The 22,410-nt window shown below is 33.4% G+C and overlaps 3 protein-coding genes across 7 annotated transcripts; 2 read left to right on the forward strand and 1 right to left on the reverse strand.

The window, feature by feature from the left end:
* The first annotated feature begins 232 nt into the window (after positions 1 to 232).
* Positions 233 to 10,663, forward strand: LOC112023971 (SAGA-associated factor 29 homolog A). Of its 2 annotated transcripts, none has more exons than XM_024056609.2 (9): positions 233 to 676; positions 6,072 to 6,165; positions 6,326 to 6,402; positions 7,425 to 7,534; positions 7,678 to 7,763; positions 8,779 to 8,832; positions 9,603 to 9,756; positions 9,935 to 9,948; positions 10,393 to 10,663. In XM_024056609.2, the coding sequence occupies exons 1-9, from the start codon at positions 559 to 561 to the stop codon at positions 10,493 to 10,495; spliced, it is 810 nt and encodes a 269-aa protein (XP_023912377.1). In that variant the 5' UTR covers positions 233 to 558; the 3' UTR covers positions 10,496 to 10,663. The 2 variants fall into 2 exon arrangements, with proteins under 2 accessions (XP_023912377.1, XP_023912378.1); XM_024056610.2 differs by having other exon boundaries at positions 7,428 to 7,534.
* A 1,918-nt stretch (positions 10,664 to 12,581) lies between these two features.
* LOC112023978 (protein WHAT'S THIS FACTOR 1 homolog, chloroplastic) lies at positions 12,582 to 17,065 on the forward strand. 4 transcript variants are annotated; one of them, XM_024056619.2, is made up of 5 exons: positions 12,582 to 12,940; positions 13,969 to 15,288; positions 15,404 to 15,454; positions 15,769 to 15,890; positions 16,010 to 17,065. In XM_024056619.2, exon 2 carries the CDS (start codon positions 14,020 to 14,022, stop codon positions 15,274 to 15,276), a length of 1,257 nt encoding a protein of 418 aa, XP_023912387.1. In that variant the 5' UTR covers positions 12,582 to 12,940; positions 13,969 to 14,019; the 3' UTR covers positions 15,277 to 15,288; positions 15,404 to 15,454; positions 15,769 to 15,890; positions 16,010 to 17,065. The 4 variants fall into 4 exon arrangements, with proteins under 4 accessions (XP_023912387.1, XP_065619267.1, XP_023912389.1 ...); XM_065763195.1 differs by having other exon boundaries at positions 15,796 to 15,890; XM_024056621.2 differs by having other exon boundaries at positions 15,826 to 15,890.
* A 1,326-nt stretch (positions 17,066 to 18,391) lies between these two features.
* On the reverse strand, positions 18,392 to 20,703 carry LOC112024039 (GDSL esterase/lipase At5g14450). Its single transcript, XM_024056677.2, has 5 exons — positions 20,457 to 20,703; positions 20,158 to 20,367; positions 19,905 to 20,068; positions 19,221 to 19,494; positions 18,392 to 18,717 (listed from the first exon to the last, which is right to left on the reverse strand). The coding sequence occupies exons 1-5, from the start codon at positions 20,698 to 20,700 to the stop codon at positions 18,470 to 18,472; spliced, it is 1,140 nt and encodes a 379-aa protein (XP_023912445.1). The 5' UTR covers positions 20,701 to 20,703; the 3' UTR covers positions 18,392 to 18,469.
* Positions 20,704 to 22,410: the final 1,707 nt, after the last annotated feature.

The following is a 22,410-nucleotide window of genomic DNA, read 5'->3' on the forward strand; positions in this document are numbered from 1 at the left end:
TTCTATGTTCAAAACAGACATCGACTCCAAAAACTTGTGTCAAATGCATTGACCAAAAAAAGAAAAAAAAAAAAAAAACACAAAGCCCCAAAAAAGGAAAAAAAGAAAAAAGAAAAAGAAAAAGCAATCAGTATATCACACGTGGCAACCGAACAGAAGTTTCAGTTGAAGAAACACCATTAAAGTTTGTTTCGCCTTACTTGTCAATCCTCCACTTGGCAACCTCAGTCACACAAAAAAAATCCCATAAATACCAACCTAAAAAAGAATGCCATAATACCTATACTACTTTTAAAACCTTATTTATCCATAACCGATTCGATGAATAAACAAACATTACCGTTCATAAAACGACATCGCTTATTTTCCTTGCCTTTAGCAATAATTCTCAAACCCCAGCAACTACAAAATTCAGCAATTTGTGTGTAATATTAATATACTTTTATTTTTAGTTTTTAGTTGGTAATTTTTTTTTTTGGGGTATTTTTAACGTCGGAAAATCGAGATGATGAAAGTGAAATTGTAGTCGTTGTAAATTAAACTTGTCGACAAGAAACAATGTCGTCTCCGGAGATTTCTGGAATCTTGGAGAGCTCAAAGGAGCTCGATCGGTTAAGGAAAGAACAAGAGGAAGTGCTGGGCGAGATCAACAAGATGCACAAGAAGCTTCAAGCCAGTAAGCCTTTCCTGTTTTAACTAATTGACCCAAATTTATAAATTCAAATAAAAATTGAAACTTGAGGTTCAGTGTTTATCTTTTAGTACCTTGGATTAATGGGTATATGTTAATTTAGTTAATGTTTGTGTTCTTGTTTAGATTTTTTTTTTTTTTTTATTATAAAATTTTTATAGTTATGTGTTTGAATGCTTTGAGTTTTTGTTTTTTTGGAGATGGGTTTGATTGAAATTAGCTGCTATTTGAGGTATCCTAGCTGGGTTTTGTTTCTAATTATGAGCATTGTAACAATCGGTTTTGGTGTCATTGACTGTGGTTATGTTTTGAAGGGATGGTTTGGGTGGTTTTTTTTTTTTATCAGTTTGTGAGTGTGAGATAGTTTAAACTACTATCTGGGTGTTCATTTTTGGGGTAGTCAAGATGGGAATTATTTCATGATGGGATTAAAATGTGTAAATTGTGGACTTGTAATCGGTCACTGTGTCGTGATCAATGAGGGCCTCATCAGCTCATCACTTTAGCTAAATTTTGTTGTATAGTTCATTATAGGTTGACTTTATGGGTTATAGAAGCTCAACTTTGTTGGGATTCCTTAAGTTAAAAATAAACATGAATTTAAGAAGACAAGTGGGATTACTGTGTTAACTTCTAGCTTATTTAGGATACTCGATAGGGATACCAGTTGTTTTGAGTGTATGTCATTAAGGGAATACAGCTAGTTAGATACTCTGATGATTATTTGCGTGTATACAGTCACTGTTTCATATGAAGACTGATGCATCTTTTCATACAAACCTCTTATAATTATATTCAACGGTATCTTATTTTGTCATAAATGATATCTTGTAAGGCTGGAAACTGAAGATCACATTTGTTGGAGACCCACAGTATGGAAGTTATTTGAGGTTAAATCTTTTTAGAAACTGCTTTCTAATGGGGAATCTAACTCTTTTCCCTGGAATTCGATTTGGAAGGTCAAAGCCCTTTAAAAGTGTCCTTTTTTGTGCGAACTACCATTTGGGTGAGAATTCTGAATTTAGATAACCTTCAGACTTCGGAGGCGTGGGATTATTGTTGTTGACCAGTGCTTTTAGTGTAAGAAGAATAGACAGAATGTAGATCATATTATGCTGCATTGTGAGTATTCTAGGCTAGGGAATTATGGTCTTTGGTTTTGTGCTTATTTGGTGTGCAATGGGTTATGCCTTGCCGTGTGGTGGACCTGTTGGCCGGTTGGATGGGTCGCTTTAGCAAACTCAGGGGTGGTAATTGCTGGAAGGCCATTCCATTGTGCCTTATGTGGATCATTTGGCTTGAGTGGAACAATCGGGCTTTTGAAGTAACAGAACGCACAGCAATGGAGCTTAAGATGATTGTCTTAAGATCTCTGTTAGATTTGGTGGCTGTAACGCCCATGTACTTGAGATCTATATGTATTTTTTCCTTAGATTCCTGTAATATGTCTTAATTCTGCAGTTCCAGTACGCATCTTGTGTACTACTGGAGGCGTATTCCTTCATTCAACTAAAATTTCTTACTTACCAATTAAAAATAAATGATATGATTGTAATCATATGTTGCCTTTTATTACTGGCCTCTTTAGATTATCCATTTATGAAAGGTAAGGAATGGTAACATACAACAGTATTATAAAATATCTACTATGTGTGTCAACTTGACCTTAAGATAAATGGGTACATGTGGAAGAAGGAATACATTATGCGATGATATCTCATTAAGCCTCCATTTGGATCTGTTAAAGAACATAGGAGAGTAATAGAAAAATTTAAAATTGCTTAGTTAGGTATCTAATTTCTTAAGCAATATAGTAATTTCCTTTTTCTCACCCAAATTCCAAATAGATTCATATACCTGACTATAGAAAGTTTATGTCAAATAATTGAAAATTGTTTCATATGTATATTGAATGGGGAAAAAAAGGAGTCACAGGGTTGATTCAGTTTAGGAATAGAGTCTGAAAGTACTTCAATGGAAAAAATAGAATGAAGATAATTGGTACGAGGAAATCTGTTAAAGTCTAAATCCTAAGCTAGCTAGGTTTTATTTCTAATTATGAGCTTTGTTGACAATTGGTTTTGGTGTCATTGAATGTGGATGTGTTTTGAACGGATGACGTGGGTGGTTTTTATCAATTTATGAGTGTGAGAAAGTTTAAATTACTATCTTGGTTTTCATTTTTAGGAAAACCTATATTTGATCATGGAATTAAAATGTGTAGATTGTGGACCTAGAATTAGTCACTCGGTTGTGATCAACGGGGAGGTCACCACTTTAACTAAATTTTGTTGTTTAATTTAGTAGTTTGTACTAAGTCTGTAAAGGTGCCTAATTTGGATTACTAGAGTTCATATTAGATCAAGTTTATGGGTTATAGAAGCTCAACTTTGATAGGATTCCTTAAGTGATAAATAAACATGGATTTAAGACGACAAGTGGGATCACTGTGTTAGCTTCTAGATTGTTAAGGATGCTTGATGGGGATATCGGTGGTATTGAGAATATTTCATTAAGGGAATACAGCTAGTTAGATCTTTCAATGATTATTTGAGTGTATACAGTCACTGTTTCATATAAGGACTGGTGCATCTTTTCACACAAACCTCTTATAAATGATATCATTGTAATCTTATGTTACCTTTTATTACTAATTTTTTTTATATTACCCATTTATGTAAGGTAAGAAATGGTGATATACAACTCAATAATAAAAAAATCTTTGCACATCAACTTGACCTTGAGATAAATGGGTACATGTAGAAAAATGAATACGTTATGCAATAAATCATATGCCAGTTTCAACCTTTGTGCAAGAGTAAAGTGTTTGACAAAGGACAAAACCAAAACGATGCAAAAATAAATCTGAAGAACAGAAAATAAAAGATAGATGTCCTAGGAGTTAACACCAAGCAAGAGAATACAAACTTCTAGGAGTTAGCACCTAGGGTTGGCTGGAGTCAACATCAGACCATTATAAAATTCTAAGAGAAATTTTATTAATTGATCAAACTGTAAAACAAAACTGAAGCCTTGGATTCTTTAAATAAAGTTCCAAACATTTTATCCTAGTAGGGATAGAAAATAACTTTAATTTTCTTGCAAGAAAAGAACTCAAACGCCTAACCAAACAAGAAAAGAAAACATCAAATTTCATAAAAGAAACCCTAATTATTAAATGACTGGGATTAGGTCTTCAGGCCCAATCATTAGTTGGCGCCATCCATAAAGCCACAGGTTGGGCTGTCTTCTTCTTACATCTATGCCATAGGTCTGCGTAACTGGAGGCCTATATCTTGGCTTCTATCAATTCTTACAGATTAACTTCCTTTGTATGCATTTGTTATGTTTTATATATTATACTTCAATTGTACAGACAATTACCTATGAAGGCAAAATCTATAAGATGCTATTTCTCTGTAACTATGTATAAAAGTCAGTAAAGTTAAATTCTGTAAGAGATTGTTTCCAAACATCTCAAACTTACTTTATTGAGCATATTAATGATAACTTTTTCATGATCTCCAAACTCATAGCTGCTGCTGTCCATTGGACTATGTTTGATTGTATGATGTTTGTTAAACTACCGATTGTCCCAAAAACTTAAACTGTTAGGAAATGGTGAATTTATTCACTTAACCGTAAGTCTAACACTCCCCCTCACTTGTGGGGGCCTAACAAGTGAGAATTTAACATTTTAAATGGGAGGTAGAGTAAAGCCAGGGATCGAACTCAGGATCTCCTGATCCATGTTAAACTATTGATTGTCCCAAAAGTTTAAGCTGTTAGGAAATAGTGAATTTATTCACTTAACCATAAGTCTAACAATGTTGAAGGGAAGGGAGCATTACCTTTTTCTAAAGTGTTTGGTTTTATGTTATTTGTTCCATGGTTATTAACAACTGAAACACACTTTTTTTCTTGCCTGTTCCTACCTTGTCTCCAAGTTGGAGGGCCCTAGAGGGAGTGGGCTTCATGCAATCTGCCACCCTTCTTCCCCTTCTACACCCGATTACACAAAGAATAGCCACTTTCCTCCTTCCCTTTTCAGTTACCCACCTTTTTTCCCCCTCAAGCAAGCATTGCCAAAGCCCCTGTGCTAACTAAATGGTTGTTTGATGCCAAAATAACTCCATGAATGATTGGGAACTAGATGCAGTGGCAGCTTTTACTCATATCTTGGAGACCCATATTCTTTCTCACATCTTGGAGACCCATATTCCTTATGATGAGGTGGAAGTTGTGGAAGAATGGGGAGTTTGAGATTTGGTCTTTTTATTGTGGGCTGAGGGCATCATCCTTTGTTATCTTCCCTTGGAAAGCAATTTGGGGGGGTTAAGGCTTCCCAGAGAGTATCCATTTTTGTTTGGACAGTGGCTTGGGGAAAGATTCTCACAACTGATAGTTTAAGGAGGAGAGGCTTTTATTTAGTAGATTCGTGTTGCATGTGCAGATATGATGGGGAATCAGTGGACCATCTTTTACTTCATTGTGGGTAGGCTTGCTGGTTGTGGAATTTTGTTTTTAAATCTTTTGGGGTTGCATGGGTGATTCCTGAGAGGGTGAATGGTCTTTTGCTCAGGTGGAGGAATTGGCTAGGGAAGCATTCTTCAGATATTTGGAATTTGATGCCATTGTGTTTGATGTGGTGTATTTGGAGGGAGAGAAACAAGCATACCTTTGAGGATATGGAAAGCTCGAGGGAGCAATATCTTGGGTCTTTTATAGGGACTTTGTTTGATTGGTCACAGATTTGGGGACTCACATCTATTGAGTCCCTCCCGATGTTTTTAGAGTCCCTTTCTTATTGTGCATAGTTTTATGTCTCTTTTGTATTTTTGTGGCCACCTCATGTTTTTTCCATGTCATAGTCTTTTTTTAATGATATCTTATCTTACCTATTTAAAAAAAAAAAAGAATTATTTACATTAAGCTAACATAAATTATATACTTTATGAAGATTCGTATTAATTAATTATCTAAAGCTACTAATTGACAACACCACTGCCACCACTATAATCGTCTTTCACTGCAGTCACCATTGCCTTAACTATTACACAATTACTCCACTTTTAGTTGAGAACAACAACCTTTCCACCATCTTTTTGCTAGTCCTTAAGACTGTTGTTGCCACCATCAATCACTAACCCACTGCTACTATTATCTTGACCCCCATACATCACTATTATCATCTCAATTTCAGCCATTTACCTATTCTGCCACCACTATTGTCATTGACAGCCATGCAACTGAATCCCACCACTACCATCCCAATGTCTCCGGCAGTAAACTACAATGTGATCCAATATCCTTCCTTGACATTCTAGTTCTGTTTTCTTTTGTAGTTGGTTTTTATATCTTTTGTTGTATGTTGTTGCAGCTCCTGAGGTGGTTGAGAAGCCTGGGGATAATTCATTATCTAGGTTGAAAATTTTGTATACTCATGCAAAAGATCTGTCAGAGGCTGAAGTAAAGTATGTCCATTTTTTTTTTGGATTATGTCCATTCTATAACTTTTATAAAGTTGATATCTTCTACTTTCTTTCATTTTTTTTTTTTTTTTTATTTTTTTATTTTATTTTAAAGAAATGTATTTTGCACCATATATGATTCTAAGTATTGTACTTGCTGTAGCGTTTCCAACATGTTGTTAAATCAACTTGATGCTCTGCTTCCTACCGGGCCTCCAGGACAACCACGAAGAAGGATAGGTTTCTAATAGAATCTTTGAGCTATAAGATTGGTTATTATGGACACATTAATGAATGCTGAAAGCTTTTGATCAAGGTTTCCTTTTTAAGGTTTTCAGTGATAAATAGCTTATATAAATAAAACAGTTTTCAATAATAATAACCAGCTGATAAATGTCTCTAGCCTTGGTTTGTTTTTAATTTACGTTCTACTGCATATTCTACTAGCCATAAGGAGTTATGCATCAGTAACCTTGTAATCAAGCTTTCATGTTTAAATTTACAAAGTGGGTTTTTTTTTTGGTTACTTTCATCTTTCTTTTATGGCTACTTTCCAATACATATTCTACTAGCTGTGTAGAGTTATGCATTTGGACTTTGATGGGAAGAAATTGGAGTGTAGATAAGCATGTATGCCTATTATATTGTTGAGATAAAAAGAACTTGGGTGCGTATCAGATTGCAATTCTCTTGATTCACAGCAGGAACTTAGCTATTCTCATGTGTACTTTTGCATTTAAAAAAAGGTTATGTTATTTTTAATTACTTTTAGTCTTTAGATTACCTGTAGTCTTTGGATTTCCATTTAGTTCTCTAAAGAGGATCAAATGCCAAGAACTTCAAGATTAGCCATCTTAAACAGCACTCTTAAATTTAATGCTGGGCATTTCATTTCAAGCTAATAACTTAAATCTTTTAATTAGTTAATTGAAGCATATTTTTCAGTTTTCAAAATTACTCTGCAATCCTGTTGCTAATCACTGACTGTGTCTGCTATACATTGTGATAGATAGTTGCATCAACAACAATGGATATGGCATGTTATCAAGTTTTGGTGGTTGACGTGCAAAACTTCTCACAAATAAGTTTTAAAAAGGCATATAAATTAGCATTTAAGTGTCATCAACTTGTACAGCTTTGCTTGTGAATATAAAACACGAAGCCAGTAAAATGCATTTTCATGGCTGATTCCAATGAGATGCTTGTCTTGCTTTATGGAATTAGATACTTAGTTCATTTGGCTGACAATACATAAATTACAGAAGGCAATGATCAGAAAAGGAAAAGAATGAAGAATGATTCAGATATTTCAAGGAGTTCCACTAGTATGCGAAGTCAACTTGAGGCTTGTTCTAATTTAAAGGGTGAACAGGTATATTATGATATATTTTTTAATCATGCATGATTTCTTTATAGATAGCACATCCAACTAATTAATTCTTTTGGCTAACAAATTCTTTCACTTGAATGGTTTTTTGTGCCATTCTGTTTTATTGATGTGAATTGTTATTTCAGGTAGCAGCTAGAGTCAGACTAGATGAGGCTGATAAGGATGAGTGGTTTGTTGTAAAAGTTCTGCATTTTGATAAGGAGACAAGAGAGTAAGTTTAGTTCCTTTAAATTGGACATCATCATGTCATTATTTTAACTTTGTCAGAGAATTAAAGCACTTCTTCAAGATCATCACGAGTTTGAGCCAGCTCATCAAATGATAATTGTGTTGTTTGAGCTTGAAGCTAGCTCAAGAAAGAAAAAGAAAAAAAAGAAAAGAGCCAAGCTCATCTTATGACTTTCCCATTTATCTATCAAATTTGATTGTGGCACCAATTCAATTGCCTGGCTCGACATCAAGTTGAAGCTTGGGCTATGAACTTATTTTGGAATGAATTAAGGCATGGAGGAGATGCAGCTTTTCTATTGATTAGGTGCAATGTATAACCATTTAAACACATGCCAAATGAATATAGCCGTCTAACTCAGAAATATTATATGCTCCATATTTCACATGCCTAAGTAGAACTTGACTGCTTGAGGCTGAGTCATTGAGGAATGATACCATAAGGGTTACTCTAGATTGGTTAATATACAAACTTGAATGAGCTTGTTATGGAGATAACATCATACTGTTTGTGATCTGCTTGGTTTATTTTTACCCTAGATAGAAGTTACTGCATTTATCTTGTGTTTCCAGTAATTAGTGATGGAACAAAGGGATAAGGAATATTCTTCTTGATGCAGAATGGGTAGGTAGAAAATGGATAACAAAACATCTAGTTCAAAATTCTAAAATGAAATATGGTATTTAAATAAGAAAAAAGAAAGAAAGAATAAACTCTTAACTCTTAAATTATGTTGGTTGTGCTCCCTGCATCACTACTTTAATGCCCAAATTCAAAATTCAAAAATGAAATATGGTATCTCAAATAAGAAAAATTCTTGAATAATAAGTCTAAAATAATTCTGGTTGTACTACCTGCATCACTATCCTAGGTCTTTTTATTTTTATTTTTATTATTATTTTTTAATTTTTTAATTTATATATTTTTTAAATAAAAATTGTTTTACCTTCAGAGATTACTTTATTCCTGATTTATGAAGAAGCAACTCTAATTGCAGATTTGAAGTCCTAGATGAGGAACCGGGTGATGATGATGAGGGTGGCGGCCAAAGGTAACTGTCTTTTTCTGACTCCAATTTGACTGCCCAATGTTATATTCTATTTAGATACTTCTATGTTATCTTTCTCTTTCCAACTATGCATGCTACTTGACTCATTGAGAATTCTCTTACATCTTAATGGTTTTAGGTTATAGAGTGATCTGGGTTTTATTGGCTTACAGATAGTTTCTACTGGAATTAAACTACATCTAAGAGGCTTAATTTTATTGAAAATCATACTGTTTCCAAGGGTTGTATGACTTTTGACTGCATCTTTTCCACCAAGGAAACATAGGGAGAGAGAAAGGAATACGAAAAAGGAAAAAGAAAAGCCTTTTCCCATTTTTTGTAAAGCCCCCCTCCCCACCCCCCTTTTCTTTTTTCTTGATGCTCCTTTGTGACTAGTACTCTGTTGTGTCAAAATTGCTTTTCTTTTTGCCCTGATTTAAATTGGTCTTTAAGCTGGCCAGTTTGTTATGAAGAGTCCTTATGTGTTGGTGATTGCTAGATGCGACTTTCTTTATTAAAAATATGTAAAGAATGTGGATAAGTCTTTCAGATTTATGATTGAAACTTACATGGTTCGTGGTGAGCTGGATTTGGCTAGAGATGCTGAGTGTTGCCTTTTCTTATCAATTTTTTTTTCTTTGGCAAGTAATGATGAGTGCTGGTTGTCTTACTGTTAGTTGCGTGGAGGAATAATATGGTTTACTTTTTTATGTAATTGAACTATTTTCATCTGAGATTGACATTCTTTTTTCTTTTTTCCTTGCTGCTCTTAGAAAGTACAAGCTGCCCATGTCAAGAATAATTCCTTTCCCCAAGAAAAATGATCTTAGTAACGTCCAAGATTTCCCTACTGGAAGTCAAGTTTTGGCTGTCTATCCAGGAACGACTGCACTTTATAAGGCAACTGTTGTTAATGTCCATCGCAAGGTGACATTTCTATCTATTTTCTTTACTTGAACAGAAGTTATCATTAATTTCCTGTGAATTTCAATATTCTATAGATTCTTACACTCCTTTTAAATATGCCTGAGAGTTTGGTGAATCTAACTACTAGTCGTAATTTTGCATGTCGTGGCCTTGTGTCAATGGTTCAAAATATATCCAGAGGAAGACGGATGAGTAAGTGATATCATTCTTTGTCTTTTATTGTCAGTGTATAATTCTGGAAAGAATGCATAAAATTTTTTGCGTTTTGGGAACCCAACAAAAAAAAAAAAAAAAAAAGGACCTCAATTTGTGTTATTAGTTTCTTGTAGGTTATGGTGCACAGTTTTTAATACCATAGCTTCTTATGTAATTTGATTTCCTTAGTCACTGAAATGATAAACATATGAGAAAAAAAATGAATGTTTAACGTTTTTTAAGGAAACAAATAGGCTGAATTTCTTTAGCAAAGTCATTTCTTCATGTAAGGAAGATGCAGAAGAATGATGACATTGCCATGTGGTTCCACTTTCCAAATGTATCAATCTTCTGTATATTGAAACCTGAGGATTTTTCACTCTAATAAGTTCTTTATATTATGTTGTCAATAATATGGTATTTCATGTTTTGGTGGGGCAGTTATTTACTGGAATTTGACGATGATGAGGAAAATGGAGCATTGCCGCAAAGGACGGTACCCTTCCAAAAGGTGGTAGCTCTGCCTGAGGAACCTCGCCAATGAATTCATGCCGTTTATAGCCATGTATAAATCTCAAGTGTTATGTAGCATTGTGAACCTGAACATTACATGCCTTATTATGTTCCTCTTTTGGTCATTTGGAGGCGATAATGTAATACTATCTTCTGTTACTTTTCTATGTTATATTGAAGGAAAATTTATTCCTTGTTACTCTCTCTCTCTCTCTCTCTCTCTCTCTCTACTTTTGAAACCATTGACTTTCTGTTCTTCTGTCCATTCCCGTTAACTTTTATCTTACATCTCAAACCAAGTGGTACTATTTTTAGCATTAGAGAATCTGACATGAACCATTACATTTAAAAAAGAAAAAAAAAAGGGCATGCTAGAGGTGAACAAGCGGTATGCAATTATTGTTTCTGAAAGTTATTTTTAAAGTCAAGGGACAAAAAAAGATATTTTTAAATAGTTTACGGATTGAAAAAAAAAAAAATTTCAAGTTTAAGAACACAAAGTTCATAAATGAGAAAGAACTTCGTGTAAATTTTAGGGACAAAAAAATATGTTTGCAATGTGAGTTTTGAAGTTTAATGTTGGTTCTTACAATATTGGTAAAGTAGCTAAAGTTTATTTTGATTAGCACTATTTTTTTTTTTATAGAAGTTTTTCTTTTATTCCATCAAATAATTTCTACATGAGTAGATATTTTTGTGAATGAGATAAGATTAGCAATGAGGACTGTATTGGGAGGAGGTTTCGTGGGTATAGACTATATAAGGAAAGTTGAAAATATAAAATACATAATTTTATTAGATAAACTCATAAACCTGAAACTAATGATGAAATTAGATGCTTAGCTTTGCTTTGTGACTATTATGGTATTTTCATATTTTGAGTGGATTGATTCACCTACTTGAAGGCGTGGGAGTGAAATTGCTGTACACCTCATGTTAAAATAAAAATTATTCCAAACAGTGAGTAAAATGTGCTTTAGATTTCTTAGAGAGATTCTTCTCAAAAAAAAAAAAAATCTTAGAAAGGTAAATTACATTTTAAACCTTATATTTTAGGGGTAGTTTCAAATAAAATCATATGTAGTTTGAAAATTTTCAACTCAAACATTTAAGTTTAAGATTATTACAAGTTAAACCTTATATTTTTGTTACTTTCAAATTTAATACTACATTTCCAAAATAATATCAATTTAAATATGAACTTTTTGGTTTTGATTAGGGGTTTAAATTGATATGATTTTTAAAAGTTCAAGGTTTGATTTGAAACCAACAAAACTAGGTTAAAAAATAATTTTCATCCTTGAATTTACATTAATTTTGTTTTTTGCCCCTCAAAAATTTTAAGGACAGTTCCCCCCTCTCAATAGTATAGGGGTAAAAATAGGGAGGGTAAAAGAAATTTATTATTATTATTATTATTTTTTGTATAAAAAAATCTAAGGTTTAATTTGATTGGTCATAAGGATAATCATTCTTATTGGGTCAGAGGAGACCAACTTGGTGATTACCCTTTTTACTAAACGATGGGAAGCCCTGAGTAGTTTATCGAAGAACAAATTTTGCACCGAACTCACCCATCCTTTTTGGCACAATAATAAAACTAGGTTAAATTATTATTTCTGCCTTTGGAATTTGCATGAATTTTTTTTTTTTTGTCCATAAAAATTTTTAAGAAGCATTTTTTCCCATTAGTTTAGAAATAAAAATAAAGACATAAATACACACATATATATATATATATATATATATATATATATAAAGAAAAAAAAAAGAATAGCAATGAATTTTTTCTTTAAGAAGTGTAAAGATATAAATTTAGAAAGTATACAATTTTCAAAAGTTTAGAGATAAAAAACTAACTTTCTAAAGTTTAAGGATAGAAAAATAAAGTCATATAAATTTTAGGGATGAATAAAGTTCAAAGGATTTTTGTTTTCATAAATGCAAAAGGCTCTTCTTTAAAAAAATTCTTTACGTGTAATTATGTTGTAAAATAACTATTCTTAAAATTATAAGATTAAATTTTACTTTTTTTTTTTTTTTATAGAGATTAAATTTTACTTAGTTAGGGACTTTAGAGAAAAAAAAAAAAAAAAAAAAAAAACAATAACAAGTACAACAACAACACTACCCATGTATTGAAACGAATGCAAAGTCCGAGTTCGGAGTTCTGACCCCGACACTCTCTTTTGCAGACTTTCTCACACACACACAGACACACGCGCGCACAGCTCTGGTGCTTACTTTTTGGTTTCTATTGTTTCATCCAAATTCTTGTCCTTGATAAAATCGTTCTGCTTTGTTTTTTTTTTTTTTTTTTTTTTTTTTTTTTTTTTTTTTTTTTTTTTTCATACGTAATAATTCGCATTTGGCAAAGCTCCTTATCTAGTCCCAACTCAACTCAATCGAGTCCAACCCAGTTCAGCAAGTTGCACAGGGAGGGCTTTCTTCATAGTTCTTCACACCTTTACATTCGGTAACACCCCCTAATTTCTTTATTTAAATTACATTTAGCAAAACTACATTAAAGTTTCTTTCTTTCTTTTTGTTTTTTTGAATTTGGATTCAAATTAATATATTCATAATTTTTTTTTATGCTTCTTCTTTTTCACTAGGTTGCTAGACATGAAATTTAGATTAGTGGGGTTGTGTCAATGAGTCCTATGCTGTGCACAATACCCATATCAGTGCTATCAAGATTACATACACAGAATCCTTTTATGTGGATAGTTCTCAAATATTTCATCCAAAAAAAAAAAAAAAAAATCTTGGAAGCTCTATATATAGTTGTTAATGCAGGTAGGAAAAGCTTGTATTGGATTTTACTTGTCATTACTTTCAATTGTTTTTTTCCTGCTTGAAATTTGCATAGAATTATAGTTTTCCACCCATCATTTTGTGTTTATAGAAACCCCATCTTCTCTCCAACTAGTTTACTGTACTTATAAGCAAATGGAAAACATATTGCTATTTTCCTTGGCCAATGAGCTATACCTCAAATGACACTTTCTCATTTCATTATAATGGATGAAGGGTGAGGTTGTGGGTTTGAGACCCACTGGGTAAGTGCATAGCTCACTGATTAAGAAAGAACTGTTTTCCTTGCAATGTTTTGGTTGTTTAGCTTTAGTATTTCTAGGTTCTCATTTGCATTCTTTGGGTTATATTTGATGCGGATTGTTTAAAAGAAATTCACCTGAAAGGCCAAAAAAAAAAAAAAAAAATCTTGGAATCTACTATATGATTGTTAATGGAGGTGGGAAGAGCTTGTAATGGGATTTGAAATCACTTGCAAATTTTTTTTCCTTCTTAATTTGCATAGGATAATAATTTTCAACCCTTATTTATTTATTTATTTATATATAATAACCCCATTTTCTGTTGTACCATTTTACTGTATATTTTTGATAAGTCACCCTTTTACTGTATATATAAGCAAATGGAAACATATTACCATTTTTCCTAGCAAAATTTTAGTTATTGGGTTTTCATTTGCATTCTCAGGGTTATATATTCTTGCTAGATATTGAAGAGGTGCGTGTAAAGAACTGCAAAATGGTGATTAAAATGCTTCTGCAAAAACTTAATTATAGTAATCATCGAGTGCATGCTCCGCTGCCCCTTCAGTACTTTATTCGAAACTTTTCACTCTGGTCAATGAAAAAGGATCCAGATCTCGAATCGGCTCTGTCTAGAAATCGTCGATGGATAGTCAATAATCAGATCAAGAACATAATTCTTCGATGCCCAAACCAGGCAGCATCTGTGAAATTCCTGCAGAAGAAATTCAAGACCCTTGATCTCCAAGGCAAAGCTCTAAATTGGCTTAAAAAATACCCGTGCTGCTTTGAAGTTTATCTTGTTGGTGACGAGTACTATTGCCGGCTAACAAAACGGATGATGTTTTTGATAGAAGAGGAAGAATCTGTCAAAGATAATCAGGAACCGATATTTGTTGATAGATTGGCAAAGTTGCTTATGATGAGCTTGAATCATAGACTCAATGTTATGAAACTTAATGAATTAAAGAGGAACTTTGGTTTTCCAGATGACTATCTAATTAGAATTGTGCCGAAGTACTCGGATATGTTCCGGATAGTTAATTATAGTGGGAGACGGAGTTCAATGGAAATTGAACTGGTTTCTTGGAACCCTGATTTAGCAGTTTCCACAATAGAAGCCTCTGCTCGGAAGCATGGTTCTCAGCCATGTTTTTCATGTTCATTGCCCTCAACTTGGGTGAAGTCATGGGAAAGGTTTCATGAATTTAATGCATCTCCTTATATTTCGCCCTACTTGGACCCCAGAGGTTTATTGGAGGGATCAAAGGAGTCGGAGAAGAGGACTGTGGGCTTGGTGCATGAGTTATTGTCGTTGACACTGTGGAAGAAAGTGTCAATAGTGAAGCTAGGCCATTTTAGGAGAGAGTTTGGCATGCCAGAGAAATTGAATGTTCTGCTGCTTAAGCACCCTGGCATATATTATGTTTCAAATAAGTATCAAATATATACTGTACTTCTTAGAGAGGGATATAATGGGTCAGAACTAATAGATAAAGATCCTTTAGTTGTTGTGAAGGAAAAATTTGGGGAGCTGATGCAGGAGGGACTTCATGAATATAATAAGAGGCACTATTTGGTGAATTTAGAGAAGAGAAAGAAAGACATGGTTTTGGGTAGATTAAACAAAAGCAAGGAAAGAAACTCTGAAATGTCTGAAAATGATGACCAGGGAGACAAGTTAGGAGGTCTGTTCGACCCTGAAGAAAGAAAACGGTTTTATAAAATTCTCTTTAATGATGTTGTTCCATAAACTGCAATGGAGGTGTGTTCTGTTGTTTAAGATATCAACTTTCTGCATGTATTTATTTGCAGTCTTGGAGTTCTCCATGACTTACATGTCACCAATATTTCTTATGAAGAAGTAACTCTATGTGCAGATTTGAAGTCCTAGAGGGATTGAGTGATGATGATGAGGGTGGTGGCCAAAGGTAATTCTCTTTTTTTTTTACTCCAATCCACTCAATGTCAAAATTCTGTTTAGATACTTCAATGTTATCTTTTCTGTCACATTATTTTGTATGATTACATGGCTTATTATGTGTGCTACTTGATTAACGTGGAGAATTCTCTTATGTCTTGATGATTTTAAGATTATGGAGTGATCTTGAGTTTATTGGCTTTCTGATAGTTTCTACTGGCATAAACAAATTAGATTTAGTTTTTTTGATAAGTAGCAAAAAACAAATAAGATTTAGTTATAGAGAATTATCGTTCCCTAGATGAATATCTTTATGTATTGAAGCCTTCAAGGTCATCTGTGATGAACTAGCTGCTATACACAAACCTGTCGATGATGCAGACAAAGTCTATTGGGCCCTCAATGGACTTGGAAGCAAGTATGACAACCTTGTCATAGCCATGCAGGTAAGATCTCCTTTACTATCTTTTGAATAGTTTGTTAATCTCTTGTCAATCTGTGAGAGAAGACATGAAAATCACAACCTGAATGAAATTAAAGCGTTGTTTACTCAATGTCAAAATAGAGGTCGACAGTCTTCAAACAGTCGTAGTCAAGGATATCCTGGAGGTGGCAACTTTAATCCAAATGGACAGCTTTACTCAATCTCACTACAGTTGGGCTCAACAGCCTACTTCTTGAGGCACCTTGAAAAGACTAGTTGGACAAACACAACAATGTACTCAACAGCTGAATCACAATGCTCAAAAGGACATGGCTTTACTCAATCTCACTACACTTGGGCTCAACAGCCTACTTCTTAGGTACCTCAAAAAGACTAGTTGGACAAACACAACAATGTACTCAACAGCTGAATCACAATGCTCAAAAGCAAAAGGTGATTGTTATACATCAAATATATGAGAAACTGGGACATAAAGCTATCAGTTGTTGAAATAGATCAATCATGCCTATCAAGATGAAGAGATCCCCATAAGCCGTGGCAGTAATGTCTTTCTCTGATTCGCAAGATCTTGAATGGATTCCTAGGTCAGGTGCAACCTCTCATGACTAATGATGCGGGTAAACTCCACTCACTTTACCCTTATTGAGGTGCAGATATAACTATTATTTGTGACGGGAAGAGTATAAAATCACTCATGTTGGAAATATGTCTATATCTACTCCATATGGATTACAGGATCTTAAAAATGTTCTGTTGGTGTTGAATATTACAAAGAATTTGCTTTCTGTTGGAAAACTTATTGATAATTTATTTTGTGTCACCGTTTTCTCATCTAATGGCTTTGTGATTAGAGATGAGAAAACATGGAAGACATTGCCTCATGGTCATGGAAAAGGTGATCTTTGCATGTGGGAGGAAGCATGTGCTTTGTTCTCTACAAATGAAAGCTTTAGAGAAGATTTGGCACCAACAGTTAGGACACCCTCTACAAAAATTATTTCCTTTCTTAAGCAAAAATCCATTTGTTGAAGTTAGATTGGTTAAAACTTGTAAACTTCCATATTTTGTTGACAAGGCACAGAGTGATTTTCCACTACAAAAGATACATTGTGATCTATGGTGCATGGCACCAATTACTTCTGTCCAAATTTTTTAATACTATGTGTCCTTTATCTACGCATGGATGTATACTTTAAGGTATAAATCAATTGTCTTTGATTGATTCCGAAGATTCAAGAAATTGGTGGAATTACAACATGAGCACAAAATTAGAGCTTTGCAAAGTGATGGAGGTGGTGGATTTGGAAAACTGGAATTCTCAAAATATTTATCTACCCATTGCATAATTAGACAATGTCTTGTCCCTGAAATATACCTAATACTCCAGGAAATACCGCCATATAGTAGAATCAATTGGGTCTCACTTCACCGTATCATGGTAAAGTACCAAGTTTGTGTGTTGAAGCATTCCCTACAACAGTGTTTCTGATAGATCATCATCCTACACCAGTATTAGGTATGGAAACTCCCTTTAAACTCCTACATGGAAAAGATCTTGATGCACCTATCTCTATATCTATATAATATCTAAAATTAAGTGTAGTATTTAATATTATTACGTTCCTATTGAGTTACATCATTGGCCATGTCACCATTTTTTACTATTGATTTGTTACTTTAATTTTTTGATAATATTAAATATATTAAACCGTCTAAGATATTATTAGAAAAAAAAAAAATCAAAGTTGAATGTGTAAAGTCAAGTGGTTAACATATTTAATATTATAAAAAAATTAGAACAAATCAATAAATAAAAAAAATGGTGATGTGGCCAATGACTTGGTCTATTTCGGTTTAATTTGGTCCAAATCGGTCTACTCGGTCCATTTGATTTACTTCGGTCCATTTCAATGCACTTACTTAAAAATTGGAAAAGACAGGTTTGGATTGAGATTACTTATTCTAAATTCAAATTTATTAAAAAATATAGATGGTAAAAAGTACTAATATTTTTTTTAATTGTTTAATTTAATGATTTGTGGTATTATATTTCTTTATGTTTTTTTCCCCTTATTTGAAATTAGCATTTTAGTTTGAGTAAATTACACAATTTGAATGTTTTTATATGATAATTTGAAAACCAATTTTTAATTCAGATAGAAATTAGGGGATTGCTATAACTATGATTCTTTTAACCTTTTAAATGATTCATATGAGCACATGAAATTTTTTTTTTTCTATTGACATGTGAAATGAAGCTCATTTTGCAATGTATAAGTTATCCAACATTCCATGGAAAAAATTCATTTCTAAAAAAAATTATTATCCTCTCCATTCTCAAACAAGAGTGATCATATATTTTTTTCATACAAGTACTTGAAATAATTAATATGACAACATAAGGCCGCATGAAACAAGCTCTTTACGTTGAGGACTCTATTATGTAGTTGGAAGAGGTACCCAACTTTTTACTGAACAAAAAAAATAACATCAACGCAACACAAAAAATTGTAACTGTCCCACGCCTGCAACTACTGGTACTAATTTATGATGTTTGACATATGGTTGGTTGTGATCACACTAATGCCTTTGACATGCTTGGATAATTGGAATTGGTGGGTCTGAGAGTGAACCATTGAGTATGTGATTAGCAAACCACTGACTAGCAGCCTGAGAGTAGTGCACACCATCCCAGCTAACATACTGTGAAGGACTAGCACAAGAAGCACCATACACCTCACTTCCATTTACAATTGCTTTTGACCCACACCAGACATGATCGTAATTCACATGATACCCACAGCAGACCTTCAGGGGATCGGCAAATCCTGTAAAAGAAGTTACTCGTGTAAAACAAGTTGTCCCAGAATCACAGCATCAGTAATAGCCATCACATTTGACACTTTTCTTTGACATGAATGTAACAATGGCCTTAAGGTAGAAACCCAAATGCAGTCTTTTCACAAGGAAGATAGAGGCCAGAATGGCAAGTGACATTATACTTTTTGAGCTTTTGTGCTCTTTTTTCCTCGGCTTTGACTTCATTTTGATATTACTTAAGTTAAAATGTATATTTCTTATTAGATAAAAATAATGATGACAACCAAGCTTTGGTCCCAAAAATTTAGGGTTGTGTATGAATTCTCAACAAACTAATCTTGGTTTGCCACATGTATTCTTTTATGAAATATCAAACTAATTAATAGTAGTAAAATGTTCCATATCTTAACACTTTAACAGTGACGAAAATTGTAAGCTCAAAAGAGTGTCATTGTAAATCTTGAGAGGCATGTAAACTGATAAGTAATGTGATGAGGATCATGATAAATACCTTCATTCTTTGCATTGCTGATAAGTCCATATTTTGCAGCATATAGATCCACATATGTTATTGCTGCTTCTGGGAGCTCTGCCCTTAGTTTGATCACCCTGTCCTTGAGCTGCTTGTTGAACTCTACAGCCATGTCATTTTGACTCTTGACACAGCCTTGCTGGTCAAGATAGCCAGGCGGTGGATTATGATTGTAAAAAAAATTCAAAGGCAAGCATCCAATAGGCCCCGTGTTGTGTATCCAAAATGTTCTCCCCCCTTCTTGATATATGCGCTGCAAGTAGTCCATTACAATCATTTCATATTAAGACATGCTTAATTAAACTCACAATTGTTCAATGTTTCAAATCTTAGCAATGTTAGAGAAAACAGAGAGAAAAGAGAATCAACACAGAAATTTAAGTGCTTTGGCAATGTCTTTACAGTGTATTTACTGCACAGGAGCGAGCAGTGGAAAAATTCACTATAAGAAAATAACGGATTTACAGTGTATTTACTGCACATTAAATTTCCCAATATACCCTAATCATAATATCATACCCCAACCTATTATTCAGCACAGGCCAATTTATATATATATGCCACTTTAAGCTAGAGGTCAGTGTCACTTTCCCTTCAGAATATGAGCCAGTCTCTAACAACAATCTTCTTATTTCAAGTAATCCTAGTAATCTTGTTACTAACTTGGACTGCTGTGGCTAACTGATTGACAATGTCTGGCAATGCTGCACGAAGTTGGTCGAAGCTCATCTTTCGAAAACCAGCAGAAAGATCATTCTGACCAATATCAAATGTGTAAAGAGCCTTGGAGAAGTCCTGGGGTCTGGGAAGATTGTTTCTTGTCTTGGCTGGAAGTCACAACAAACAAAATAAGCTGACGAAAATAAGCTCACCCAAACACACAACAATTAGTCCTTTTTCTTTTAATAAGAATGACCTTGGTTGTAGAGATCAGCAGTGCGTGCTTTGAACTGCAGGAATTGCACAAACTGGATGTCAAGAGAGAAAGGACTAATGCCATTTTCAAATATGGTTTCATTTTGCCTTCTAATAGTTGATCCTCCAGTGGCAAAATTTGCTCCATGCCGGTAATTTGTTCCGAGTGAATTCAAGTATGCACTCAAGTATGGCAATCTTAGGTGCTCAGCTGCATGTATAAAATTTCTCAAATTAGACTACTGTCCTGAATCTATGCATTTACCATAGATAAGTAGAGTGATACAGAAATGTATGTACCTATGAAGTCTATGAGTACCCGACCATCTGAGTCCCTTCCAGCAGGCTTATGAAAGAATGAATCACCATATGGTGCTATAATGGGATCAAATGCTGCTGATATTCCTCCAGTGTCTGAATTTGAGTCACCAAAGTTGTAGATTGCTGGAAACTTACAAGGAGCTGAGCGTTGCAGCTCCTTACCACTCACACCTAGAACACATAAAACGAAGAACCCAGTTAATAATAGTCTACCAAACTCCATTGGTGCGGCATAAAAGTAGTTCATGCTTGACCACTCTAATTTATAGGGACCAAGAACCAGAGGCCTAATTTAGGAAATAGCCTATACTTATCTTCTTTTTTTTGCTATAAATAGTCTATACTTATCTACTTACTCGATTAGTTAATCTTTCAGTTAATCTTTCTGTATTTAACTACTAGAGTCTACAAGTCTAGGAACCAAAAAAAAAAAAAAAAAAGGGTAAATTTCATTCACACCCCCTGTGGTTTGGGCTAATGCCAATCAGGTTCAAGACTTTTCAAAACTAACTAATTTGGTTCATAAAGCCAATTTAGTCCCTAAAACAATTGAGAAAAAATAACTAATTATTTATGGACTAAGTTGTCTTTAAGGACCAAATTGGCTAGTTTTGAAAAGTCTTGAATCTTGTTAGCATTAACCCAAACCTCAAGATATGTTAGTGAAATTTACCAAAAAAATAAACATCTCCATTCCTTGCCATAGATAGAAAAAGAAGCATCTATATTTGTTCTTTTAAGCTGCACAATCCTAAGCATACATGGTTAGAACTGAGAAGACCCTAATATTAGGAAGGAATGGAACCGTGATTTCATCTAAGGACCCAAAGATTGAAACAAAAATTTTCAATAACGAAAAATAAGAAATAAAAACCGTTATATCTATATCTATATCTATATATTACTAAAAGTTGAAGCGTAGCATTTAATGTTACTACGCTAAGGTTAAGACACATTAGCAGTTATGTTATTATCATTTTTTTTTCCTAAATTTGTCATACAATTTAAAAATAGTTTTCCTAAAATTAAAAATACTAATAAAATAAAATAATTTCCAACCCTATCTCTTTCACGGTTACAATTTTAGATGACAACCCTTTGTGTTCCACGATTACAATTTCAAACAACAACCCTTTGTGTTCCACGGTTACAATCTCATACGGCAACCCTTTAGCTTCACATTAGCATCCACGTCATTATCTTTTTTCTTTCCAATTTTTCTATAATTGTTTTTAAAATTTATTTTTTAAAAATATTTACACTTCTCCAACCTTTCTCCTTCCCTTACCTTTTCATCTCCCCATTATTTCTCAAACTTTTCTCCCTCTCTTACCTTTTCATCTCCTTACTATCCTCTACATTAATATCATTTTTCCTTTTTTCCTTCATCTTCTTTTATTTTTGTCTCTTTTTATTCACACACTCTTACTATAAATTTGTCCCTATCTCTTCCATTCTATGCATAGTTTTCTCTCACAACAAAAAGGTTCTCTCTCTCTATCTCTCTCTCTCTCTCTCTCTCTCTCTCTTAATTTTTTTGGTTTTCTTGCATCTTTGCTTTAGGTTGATAAATTTTTATACTCTTTAAAACTCTACTTTGGGTTAATGCAATTTAGTTTTTTTTTTTTTTTTAAGATAATTGTCTTTTTTTTTTATTGTTAAATTTTATCCTATTGCGTTATAAAAAATTAAATATAACACATAAAAATATAATACTATTATATTTCATAGCATGATTTGGATATATTTGGTATTTATTGTAATTTGGTATTTATTCTATTACAAAGCATAATTTTTAATAGTGCCCAATTTAGATGTTAAACTATGAGACTTTATAAATTTTTGTTTATTTTTTAATCATTTATGGTGGTCAAAGTACTCTTAATAGTTGTATTAGAAGTACTCTATAATACCATTTATTTAGAGAAAAGAA

The sequence above is a fragment of the Quercus suber genome, unplaced genomic scaffold (genome assembly GCF_002906115.3).
Source record: "Quercus suber isolate HL8 unplaced genomic scaffold, Cork oak 2.0 scaffold_496, whole genome shotgun sequence".
NCBI lineage: Eukaryota > Viridiplantae > Streptophyta > Magnoliopsida > Fagales > Fagaceae > Quercus > Quercus suber.

Coding starts and splice junctions, on each gene's coding strand:
- LOC112023971 (XM_024056609.2), top strand. CDS start 559: ATGTCGTCTCCGGAGATTTCTGGAATCTTGGAGAGCTCAAAGGAGCTC. Junction 6,403..7,424: donor ACAACCACGAAGAAGGATAG/GTTTCTAATAGA, acceptor CATAAATTACAG/AAGGCAATGATCAGAAAAGG. Junction 7,764..8,778: donor TTTGATAAGGAGACAAGAGA/GTAAGTTTAGTT, acceptor CTCTAATTGCAG/ATTTGAAGTCCTAGATGAGG.
- LOC112023978 (XM_024056619.2), top strand. CDS start 14,020: ATGGTGATTAAAATGCTTCTGCAAAAACTTAATTATAGTAATCATCGA.
- LOC112024039 (XM_024056677.2), bottom strand. CDS start 20,700: ATGGAGTTTGGTAGACTATTATTAACTGGGTTCTTCGTTTTATGTGTT. Junction 20,069..20,157: donor TGCTGATCTCTACAACCAAG/GTCATTCTTATT, acceptor TGTGACTTCCAG/CCAAGACAAGAAACAATCTT. Junction 18,718..19,220: donor CAGCAATGCAAAGAATGAAG/GTATTTATCATG, acceptor CTTCTTTTACAG/GATTTGCCGATCCCCTGAAG.